General features: G+C 34.2%; 1 protein-coding gene across 4 annotated transcripts in view; it reads right to left on the bottom strand.

The window, feature by feature from the left end:
- Positions 1 to 2,695: 2,695 nt before the first annotated feature.
- PGAP1 (post-GPI attachment to proteins inositol deacylase 1) overlaps positions 2,696 to 12,391 on the bottom strand; it is a 71,726-nt gene continuing 62,030 nt past the window's right edge. For all 4 annotated transcript variants that reach the window (XM_003406156.4, XM_023542627.2, XM_023542622.2 and 1 more), the window contains one exon: positions 2,696 to 11,776. In XM_003406156.4, coding sequence (XP_003406204.1) covers positions 11,638 to 11,776 — 139 coding nt within the window. In that variant the 3' untranslated portion in view covers positions 2,696 to 11,637. The remainder of the gene's footprint in view (positions 11,777 to 12,391) is intronic.

The raw sequence follows: 12,391 nt of genomic DNA, 5'->3' as shown, positions 1-12,391 counted from the left end.
GCATTAACAGGATACAAACCACAATCAACAACACAGAGACTCCAGAAAATAAGCTAGATAACTGGGATCTTCTAAAAATTAAACATTTATGCTTCTCAAAAGACTTCACCAAGAGAGTAAAATGAGAACCTACAAAATGGGAAAAAATTTTTGACTATTACAAATCACACAAAGGTCTAATTTCTAAAATCTGCAAAAAAATTCAACACCTCTACAACAAAAAGACAAAATAATCCAATTACAAAATGGGCAAAGGAAATGAATAGATACTTCACCAAAAAAGACACTCAAGTGGCCAACAGACACATGAGGAAATGCTTGCGATCACTCGCCATCAGAGAAATGCAAATCAAAACCACAATGAGATACCATCTCACTTTGGCATTACTGGCACGATTAAAAAACAAAAACAGGAAATAACAAATGTTGGAGAGGCTGCAGGGAGATCGGAACCCTTACGCACTGCTGGTGGGAGTGCAAAACGATACAACCATTTTGGAAGATGATATGGGCTTCCTTAGAAAGCTAGAAATAGAAATACCATATGATCCAGCAATCCTACTTCTAGGAAGTAGGATTAATGATTGCAGTTACTTTCATGTTGGCAACTAAAGATCTTACAGCATCATATGGTCTCACTGGAGCAATAAACGTCTTTTAAAAAGTTAATTTAATTCGGTAAGGTATGGCGACACAATGAAGAGAGTACAAAATGGAGATTCAGGAAACCTATTCTCCACTCCCTCCTGTACAGTCATGGAACCTAAGATCGGGAAAAACGAAAATTTGAGGCAGGCCATTACGTGGCAACATGTGAAGAGATCTTAATTGTGTTCATGATATCCCCCAAAATGAGTACAGTAAGGTCCCAGGTGAAGGTTAACACAGAAAGGGGCTTTCAGAAAACTTTTACGAACTTCATATTAGAACTTCCAAGTCTCTTCTACCAGTTTCGTTCCCGTCTTCCCCACCCAAGAGGTCACAACTGAAGGATTATAGATCATTACATTTAAGTTGCCCTACCTGATGAAGACTCTCAATACATTTGAATATTTCTAACAGGAGACAATGAGGCAATATTTCTGTACTCCCTGGAGACTATCAGGGAAACAATGCTCCATGAATATTTTCACATTTCTCCATGGTCTGACTTCTGAGCAAAGGAAATTGACAGGCTATAGAGTGCCCTTTTGTTCTTCAATGACCTTCTTCTCTTTGCCTCTTGTTTGGTGGAGCCATGTGTTTACATTTTAAAGGATTATAAAATATTAGGGAGCAAAGGTTTCTTTCCCTCTCTCGGGAGGGGTGGGGGACAAAAGTAACCTATATAAATTCCCAGAGTCGTAATTTAGGGGTTCGCTGCACTGCCTGGGTGGTACAAACAGTTAAGCTCTAGGTTACTAACTGAAAGGTTGACAAATCAGGTCCACCCAGAGGTGCCTCAAAAGAAAAGCCTGGCGATCTACTTCCAAAAGGTCACAACCATTGAAAACCCTATGGAGCAAAGTTCTACTCTGACACACATGTGGTCACCACGAATTGCAATCAACTTGATAGCAACTGATTTGGTTTTTGTTTTTCTCCTGTGGTGTGTGCGAAAGTAAATCAACTAACCCACCAACCAAGCAACCCACCCATTTGCACATGTGAGGTCCACCTAGCTCTTATCCCATTGCCCTCAAGGGGGAAGAGTGAGACATGGGAAACTGATGTGATTATTGCTGTAAGTAATATTAATAGCCTATTCCTGCTGCAGAAACCTCATTTTTGCTTTCAGGGTACTATAAACAAATATCAATATAAAGAAATCTATCAAAGGCAACCTCAAAGGATTACCAAATACATCCTAATGTTTCTCTAAAGAGGGGTGTGCACACTCTAGTGTATCGTATATGTAAACATTATAATTCATTTTCATATTTTTGAGCTAACAAATAAAATACTAATATTTTATACATGGGGTGACATTAACGCCCTCACAAGCTCAGTCTTTATGAGAGATGGCCACACCTCATGCATAGTGTTTGGGATGTATCCTGAGACAAGAGTGAGAATTCTGTAGCATGCAGGAGGCTGACAGGGTATACTCCACTAGTTTTTGTTTGCTTGTTTATTTTCAGCATGTTGCAACATTGCAGTTTATGTGAGCCAGTTAAAGAATTCATGGATTAAGTACTTACTATATTATCTAGTTTTAACTAACACAACTATCAAAAAATGAAAAAGCAGCTTAAAAATACTTTGTCCAAGAAATCACAGGTTGAAAATAATACTAGTAGTGCAAGCCAATAAAAGAAAATATCAGTGCCGACATTTTCTTACTCCTTTATCAGCTTTATTAAGAATTTAAAACAATGATAGTTTAGTCAGAACTGGTAAGAAGCCATCCCGCCATTAAAATTATCAAAATTACTTGAAGAATAAATTTTATCCACTATCGCCCTAAATGTATTTTGCACCTTGACATACCAGCTACTGATAGTTTAAAGCTATTATAATTAGCAAGACATTTAAAAATGTCACCTTTATCACATTCTTTTATGTTTTCTATTTACATATTAGTACAGAACTTATGTTTATGGAAAAAACTCAAAACTTTTTCATTAATAAGGGTGTGCAATCAAAAAAAGTTGGAGATCATTGTCCAAGCAACCAATTTTCCTTTAGGGTGCTCTGTGGATCTTGAAGGAGCAAACTGCCATGTGGTAGGGCATGCATGGCATTTTATAGGTCGTAACAACAGCCCCAGGTTAACAACCAACAAAAACACAGGGACCTCAGTCCTGCAACGACAAGGAACTGAATCTGCCAAGAACCTGAATGAGCCTCAGACTAGGTAGCAGCCTTGGCCAACACCTTGATTTCAGCTGTGTGCAACCCTCAGCAGAAAACCCAGTTGAGTTTGTTCTAATGAACATGTAAGAAGATATTCATTGTCAGAAGCATTTTAACACATTTTAATCTAAGGCACCCCTCCCATCAGTTCTGTAATAAAGTTTGGATCTATGTTAAATTACTTAGTGTCTCTTTTGGCACCCTATAATTCTAAGGACAGTCTTTTTAGTTGCTTCTAGGATCTCTAGGCAAGTCAATTTTATTGACCAGGTCAATGTTCACTGACTTGTTTGGGAATTACTTTTCGGGGGCACTTGTTAAAACAGACACCCAGGTTTCTCCTGTAAAGACCTAGTAGTTTGGGATGACCTGGTATTTATAAACAATGTCCTTAGTCGTTCTCAATTAAGTTGGGAAACTGGGCAGCCAGGAATAAACATCAAGTTAGTGTTAGGAAAGTGGAAAGCATGGCTTCTGGGAGAAGCATAACTGAACAATTCCTTAAAATAGAATGTGAACCATGAAATGTCCATAAAAATGCACGTAGGTAGCTAACAAATGCCAAGTTGGAAAATACTAGTATTTACCTTGCTTTATTTATGTGTGAAGTTTCATGTTCATTATGTCCCATGCTTAGGCATTCTAATTTATTTTCACGTTAGACATGTTGTATAGAAGGTTTTTTCCAGAGATGGCATCAAGGAAAGTATGTGAACTGGTAAGCAATCTCAGCACCATATATGCTTGTTCATCAAATTTATTGTTGAACATTCAGAACACCAGATTATGACAGATTAAAAAGAAAGCACCAAAAATTGCTACACATTAATACCTGAGCAGAGACTGAAGGCAAATATTTATCTACTAAACCCTACACCATAATGTTAAAACACAGGTAAAAATATTCACAACACTCTACAGAATACAACAAGTAGCACTTTTTTGTGAATTACAACCAGTTATATGTAATAACGTTAATTATACCATACAAAAAATACACACAAAATTACACGTGTGCTTAGTATACTATACACTGTACAAAGTACTGGAGAAGATCATGCACGTTTGAATGAAAACATCTGCAAGGTGACAATCATTTTTCAGATATTCTACAGGACAAATTCCTTTGCACTGTCAGGTATTGTTACCAACCACTGTACTCTCTGGATGAGAACAAAACCATCAATTTGCAAACAAATGATTACTGAGTCCATATCAGCATAACTAAGTGTTTGTCCTCTGTAAACTTTTAACTCTGGGATAAAAATTGATGCAGGCTGACAGCCATTTATTTTCTTTTATTACATACTCTTGCCCCAAAGTATTTCCCTCTCAGTTGTTCATCCTTTAAGGAAAGACATGTTTTCTTTCTATATGTTTTTAGAGAAACTTATCTTTTTGTCTTTGGTGGGGAGGTAGTTAAGGTGAAATGGGAAAAAAGAAAGATGTTGAGTTTATGTTCAAAACTGAAACTGAAAACTAAAAAATAAAATAAACTCCAAGTACACAGAGATGTGGGCATGTTTCAGTAGGGACCATGAGTGCCCCATGAATAGGATAATTTGGAGTTTAATAAAAATTACATCTATTATTTTTAAATAAGCATAGTTAAAATGTAAAGTCTTTACATTAAAAAAAAATTGGAGTCAGTTCTCTCTTCATATCTTAAAAATTAATTAGAAAGGAAAAAGAAGCACAGGGGAAAATAATGTTGAAAAATATACCACATGAATATAAGTTAATTTTAATTACTGAAAAACCATTATTGTAAACTAACTTTATTTGATACATACCAAATACAAGCCTCAATAACGTCAGGAAAAATGAGTATAGGTTTAAGGAAAGAATTGATATCTTTGATAAATTATTCATTAATGAAACATTACTTTTGAGGATTAATTTCTCCAAGTGTAATAAGTTCAAAACAGAGGTGCCACTCCCTTCTCCCAAAACAAAAAAAATTCTTTTCAGAAACTTCAGCCAAACGTGATTCCCTACATCTATGGAGTTTAAGCCAATTTTAATTTGAAATGAGAATTCTGGAAATTAAAAGAGGCCACTAGAGCAACAGTTCTGCAAATACTAAGGGAAACACGGGTCAACTTTTTAAAAAACTTATTTCACCAACCTTGAAGAAAAGGATTTGGGGCCAATTTGAGAAGACCACCCATAGTAAAATATAGTTATAAAACTGCAGGGCATTCCTTTATCATTTTAAGGCACAATCTGTTTTATCCCAAATGACTACAGGTTCAAGGTCACAGTGATGATATATATTCAATTTTGGTCTGGTTTCTCATGGGCACATTGCTACATTTATAGTTAGTCATAAGTTTAAAAACTGTAATACAATCACTTCAAAATAATATATTTAAGTCATTTTAAAAAAGTGTCAATACTTAGTACAATTTCCTATGTTATATACATTAAAAAGTAGAGTTTTCTTTTTCTTCTGCATTGGAGGAGGGGGAGCTTATTTCTACCAGTATTCCAACAAATACATACTTGATTATGAAGAATGACTGATTATGTCAAATACAGGCATCTCCTAATTAGGATAAAGTTATTCAACACAAAGGACAAACTTCTTTAAGAGATCAATGTCCACTGAATTTTTTGGTCTTGGACATCATTGTTTTACTAATATCACCCATAGGTACCAATTGATAATTAGATAAAATCAAACCAAATCCGTTGCCGTTGAGTCAACTCTGACTTAAACCATTACTAAATCAAGGCCAAACATTTTAATATTTGCCTTTCTGTGTTACCTCTTCACTTCCAAGGCTCCTTATGTAAATTACCTCAACATTACTGGGCAGAGAAATAATACGTGGCATTAAATGATGGAAAAAACTTTAATATGAGGGACTGAAATTCCCTTTGAGAGTTTCTACAGGGGAAACATTAAAGTATTTCAAGCAGATAAACAAGTCAGTTTCTGAGTTTATCATATTTCTGCTTTACTGTGATGAGTGTAACACCTTGTTAATGTTACCATTAACATCTTGACTTTACAACGTTTTCCTTTAAGCTACGCATTTAATTTTTTTTTTTTTACACTTTATGGTACTATATATTAGGTTCTGTGAATATTTTCCCCTTGTGAAACATGTGATAGTATAAAGGGACTGAATGGAAATATATAGAAAACAATTTTTTTTTAATTCCATGGTAAACTTTCTGTTACATAAATGAGGGACACCTGTACTAAAAATGGCCCTATACAACAAAAATTAAGGTCTTACCTCACAAAATAGATCTGTATGCAAGATATGTAGAATACTTCAAATGAACAATCCAAGAACAGTATTCCAGAAATCAAACAAAATAGAGTTAACTATACTATAAGCCTTATTTTCAAAGAAAAATTAGGGTATGAAGCATAAGCTTTCACGATTTATTTGTTAAAGTCCTAGCTGAAAAATACTGAAAAGATTATTTTTGCTTTACCTCAGTATGCTAAGAAAAGTGCACTGGCACAAATATCCAGAGGTATTTCACAGTTTCATTTAGCTTTGGTGGCAAAATGTTTTGCTAACCGTATGAATACAGTTTAACAGTTCCCAATGTTGAGCTTCATGCTAAAAAAAATTCAAATACGTTTTTTTCCTTAAAAAGGGACGTAAAAAGTCCAATATGAAACACAGCAAGTGCAACATGAAATACAAAATACGCCCAGCACTTAGGCTTTTGAACAATAGTTCTATACTTTGTTTATAATTTTTTACTAGTCACATTACTACTATACGAATACTAAAAACCAAATATTAAAAAATAATAGCATATGAACTTTACAAAAACGGCTACTTCTAGACTTCCTAAACTAAGATTAGGATTCAAATATGCAAACAAATTTACACTAATCAAAACATATCACCATATACAGTTTTTCATAAATGTTCAAAGTTATAATCTGGAGAATGAGTGCAGAATGATTCTTACTCATATATATCAAGTCCTATATAAAGCCATCAGAAATTAACTGGTTACTTGGTATTTCAAAACATTTTTGGCAGCTTCACATGCCAAGCTACTTTAAGAGAGTACTGTACTTGATTTAAAAATTACCAAGTATTGACAATTTAATCAAGATATAGCTTAGAATATAACCTAACTTTTGAAAGACATATGTTCTCAATTCAGGTGTACTGTTTAAATTCATACTGTTAATGGAATAACCGTTTGTCTATTTTCACAATTCTCCTAAGCAGATGTTTGGATATTTCTAAATTTTATTCTGCTCTCAAAACTGTTACTAATATACAAAAAATTCAGTCTTCTGTACTCACAATTTATTTTTCAAAAAATGTGAATTCATGAGCATTTACAGTACACATATTTGGATCTGGATTACTGACCGACTTCTCTTTCCTATAAATTCCTACTAAAAGTAAAGAATGTGTGAAGTCCTCAGACTTTTCTCCTCAGTTTGTTAAAATTTAGTATGAAAGAATGCTTGAATAATGTGTATAAATAAAAGTCCATTAGATTTTAAAATGTTGTTCTTTGCTCGAAAAGACTAGGATAAAAATTTAGCTCCCAATCATGTCACTTATTTTGTAAAATATTTTCTGTATTTACCTTATTTGGCAAGGAAGTTTTCTGTATAATTTCATAATAACACAGATAATTTTATTGCTTCCGTTATCCTGGGGAATGCCATGCTCTCCATACTGACCTTCCTCAATAAACTTCACAAGGTATCCTAATTCCTATGATGTACAAGTTCACAAACACTACATATCGAGAAAAGAAAAAGTGATGATGAAAAATAATCAATAAATGCCTAGTCATAGAAGGTCCTACATGTTTTATTTTTCCCAAATGATTTTAGTAATAAATTACTAATATTTCAGATATAGTACTGTAGAAGTTTTACATGAAAAAAAGTAATAATAAAATAAGACATTACACTGATTTAGGCATAGTATCTAAGATGAGAATATAGACTAACTGAAGTACCCAGGACTCAGAAATCAACAGCTCTAGTTTACCTTATCATCTTTGTGTCTCCTGTTTTTCCCAGAGCTTTCAAGAACTACATTGAAAATTGAGTTTTACCTGCTTTCATTTCACTTGACCACTAATAAGCAGCAAAGTGAACTGAACACACTATGCTATAAATGAGAAGTCCGAAGAGTTAAAAAAAAAAAAAAAGCATGGGAACTAGATAATAAATCAAGACAATCTGCCTCATACATGTATTTCTGTGTGTGGTGGAAATGTATACTGTCTACATGAGTGATATGATGATCAACAATGAACTTTTACTAGGCCTACTATATAGTTCTTATCACTTTTTCCTTACTGTATAATCAGGTGGATATTAGAGTGTAGTTCAATCAAGAAATGTTATTCTATTATGTACATATGAATTTATCAGACCAAAATATGCAAATGATTTTAAAGATTAATCAATACATGATCTATATATTGAAGAACTCAAAATCAATGTTAATCAGGCACAAATGGGTTCTTCAGGACCACCGTTTTAAAAGTTTTTGTTCTGGGTGATAAACAAAAAAAGAGTTGCAGAACCAGTTTAACTCCTGACAGGAAAAAGGCCCAGAAAAAAAGAGCATTAGCAATTTCTCACAAGTTCTTAGTTTCAAATTATAATAGAAGTAACTCCAGAAGAGGTTTTAGAAACACTGAAAGTGCTCAGTATTTTTCTTGCCATTCTATATTTGATCTAGTTTTATCAACAGAGGGATCTAGGAATAATTTTTATAAGCACAAAACTTACTCAAAACTCAGCAATTACTAAATAAAAATGGCTCAGTAGAGCTCAGAAGTTTGCTGAATTAGATAATCCCTAACTGCCAATAAAACCTTTATTTTGAATAACACTGCTAATAAATCTATTCTGCTTTACCAGCTAATAATATAAATTACAGGTATGATAGAAAGAATGCGTAATTAAAAAAAAAAAAACAGCTCTCCTTTTCTCAAGTGAGAGAATCATAAATTTTGCTAATCTTCAGACAGAACCTACTTTTCTCATCTGTGGTTGTTACTTAGGCTTAAAAGTGCATCAGGACTTTATGAAGACCCTGTTAGAATGTAAATATACACATACATTTCTTCATGTATACAATGGTTAAAAACCCAAGCAATATTGTTCATAAAATGTTTAATCAGAAAGCTTTTTGTAGCCCCCTAAAATGAAATGTTTTGTTGGCATAAATAAGACATTAGGTTTTGATGATAATTACACTCATATTTTAGTGAGAATTAGTGTGCCTAGGTTGCTGCTTACTGACAAATGAAACTGAAGCTTGTTATATTTTATTCATGATTAGTACTGACTAAACAAGGAGGCTTTAGTTCACATAAACACAATGATTATGGCTGTCAATAGAAGATCCAAATTAATGAATTTTCTACAGTTTTTTCTGTAGAAATTTGGACCTAAGTCCAAATTCAGAAACAGATAAGTGATATATTCTACCTCTAATTTGAGATACAAGTAGAATATCAATGACAAAAGAAAACACACCACGTGTATAAAAGATGTTTATGAGTATATGTATAGCCAAACATAGGCAGATGCGTCCATACTTAAATATATATATGTGGTATGCAAAAGGGCAAGTATATAACCTAATCTTTCTTCTCCGGTCCTGAACACATCAACATTTTGTAATTTATTTACCTTTTGCTACTCTTCTCAAACAATTAAGAGCCTGGTATGCTATGTCTACTATAAGGTTATCACTTCCCTTTAGTGGTCTCAAAAACAAAAAAACCAAACCCATTGCTGTCGAGTCGATTCCAACTCATAGCAACCCTATAGGACAGAGCAGAACTGCCCCACAGGGTTTCCAAGGAGTGCCTGGTGGATTCAAACTACGGACCTCTTCGTTAGCAGCCGTAGCTCTTAACCACTACACCTCCAGGGTTTCCTTAAAGGTCTCAGTAAGTGAAAATATGAATGATGAACAACAGGTATGAAGCAGGGAAAGACAACAACGAAATCTGAAAAAAATCAAACTCTCAGAATATAGCAAGACCTTCTTCAACTGATGCCAACACAGCAAGGACCTAAGAAACAACTGAGAAGTGGGGGTAACCTTTTATAGCAGTAAAGTGGGGTAACCCTTGACGGGCAGTAGCAGCTGAGAGGTTTTAATGGAGTCCAGACACAATGGCAGATAAAATGAAACCGGTACCCTAGGACATGCTGGGTACTAACAAGGACGTAAGTCCACAGGTACAACCGCAAAAACACTAGTACTTTAGGACTTTAACTCGAGGTTTTGAGTATTCACAGTATACATATCTCAAAGAAGGGTGCAGTGGGCCAGGTGTACCTCAGTCTGAGTTTATTCTATCCTAAGGCAGACAGTATGCTCTTCTACTGAGCTCCGCCACCTACTTCCTACTTGTTTGTAGTTAAAAATAAACTGAAGTCTGAAATGAAACAGATATGTAAGTCTCTATTAGTGAAATAGCAATCCTAGAAGTAACATGGGCAAATCAAGATTCCACTGATAAACCTTGTGCCTAAAATCTCTATTCAGGTATACTGTTTATACTTACACTATTAATGGGGTAACAGTTTGTCTACTATTATTCCATTAATAGTATAATTTCATAAACCAAAAATGGTATTGCATTTGACCATTCTGATCTTTTTTTTCACAGTAGATAAATATTGTACTAACCTAGAGTTGTTTCTGACTGCTGCAATTTAGTTATTTTTAATAATTCATCATGACCTGAGGTACTTTTGGCAACCATGGGGGCAATAAATTAAACGAAGTGGTATAGTCTGAACAACTGAACTACTCCAATGCCTATAAGTAAATATCTATGAGAATTTTCTTTACCTTTAAACTTAGAACTCTTTGGTAGTCTCCTAATACTCACCAAAGAGTCCCCGGGTGGTACAGTTAAGTGTTCAGTTACTAACCAGAAGGTTTATAATTTGAATCCACCCACAGGTGCCTCGGAAGAAAGGCCTAGCGATCTACTTCCAAAACATGTCAGCTATTGAAAACCCCATGGAGCACTGTTCTACCCTGAAACACATGGAGTCACCATGAGTCAGAACTGACTCGATGGATAGTTTTTTGTTTTTTTTTTAAATATTCACCAACAATACAAAACAGGATTTGTATTTGAAAAGTAGCAAGAAAATTTCATTAAGTTTTGAGTTGGAATTACATTTCTATCATCCATCTTACGCTGGCTACTGAGAACACATGCTTTCTCAGAATTCAAAGCTACATTTTCTTAGACATAAGAAAACAAGAGATCTACTTTGTTCACCATGGTTGCCAAAAACTGACCAAAGACTCTTCGGGACTATCTCACTTTTGAGAAAACAAACATTTGTAAATTTCACCAACATTTTAAGACTTATTTCTCAATATGTAAACTGAAGTGAATACAAAGTAACTCATTTTTCAGAAGAGTTTTATGAAACAAGAGCATAATGCTTGAGGTGAGATTATAAACAATGATGCATCTACTGAGTCTCTAGGAGAAGATCCCTGGTATCATCAACCAACCCAATTAGCTGATGTGCAGAAGAGTTCTCCAAGATATCGGCTACCATATCCTTTTAGTAATTTTTCCAAAAATCATTACTACACAGACACCACACCACAAAACAAAACATGCTTCAACTACTTTCCTCAAGCATTACAAAACTAATTTCCTATTTTCAATACTGTAAAAATAGACTTGTCTTCTCCAAAGAATCTTGATGTCCATACTAATGGATCTGTGCATTCCCTTCTTATTACTGGCCCTAATGGCATAAATAATCTTTACCATTCTTTAAATCCAATCTCACATAAAGTTACATAACGCATGGAGTAAAAGAGGAATGACGACAAAGCATGGAACCCTGTATAAGTGTGCTGACCCAAAAGCAATCACACCAACAGCAAGAGGAAGTGGAAACTGCGAAGTAGTCTTCAACAATTTACTGTAAGAAGAAAGAGAAATACACATTATTATGTAAACTAAATCGTGAACTAAAATGGAATACGTTATTGAACAGTTTTGAAAAAGAGAAGTGATTTTAAATCAAGTGCTTTCTCATACAATGAATTTACCTGTTTATAATTTTTTTAAAGATCAATACAAACTATATTTTGGGTAGAAAATAATAAAAAAAATTCTATTTGGAAAATAGAAAGTTTTCTATGGCTTTTTAAATTTTAAAATTACTAGCTGGCCTTTTACTCAGCAATTCTACCTCTAGAAATTTATCCTATCAAAAATGACCTATAATGTTCACTAAGATACAGCTAAACAGATGTTTAACCCTACTTACAACAGCAAAACAAACAAAAAACAGAAACATCCTTAGTTTCCAGTAACAGGAGAATATAGGACAAAACACTAACTGTTCTTAAAAGAAAGATACCATCAGGAAAGACTATCACCCTTTTTAATCTCAGAAGAGAGACACTGATGATAAGAGGGGTTAAGAAACTTGTCTACGGACATAAAGCTATTTAAGGTAAAATTAAACCCTAGGTCTGTCTGATTCTGCAAATCTCTACCAGAATCAACTAAAAAGGCTCCCAGAGCAATC

The sequence above is a fragment of the Loxodonta africana genome, chromosome 6, assembly GCF_030014295.1.
Source record: "Loxodonta africana isolate mLoxAfr1 chromosome 6, mLoxAfr1.hap2, whole genome shotgun sequence".
NCBI classification, from domain to species: domain Eukaryota; kingdom Metazoa; phylum Chordata; class Mammalia; order Proboscidea; family Elephantidae; genus Loxodonta; species Loxodonta africana.
This window is presented reverse-complemented; position numbering and strand designations above follow the sequence as displayed.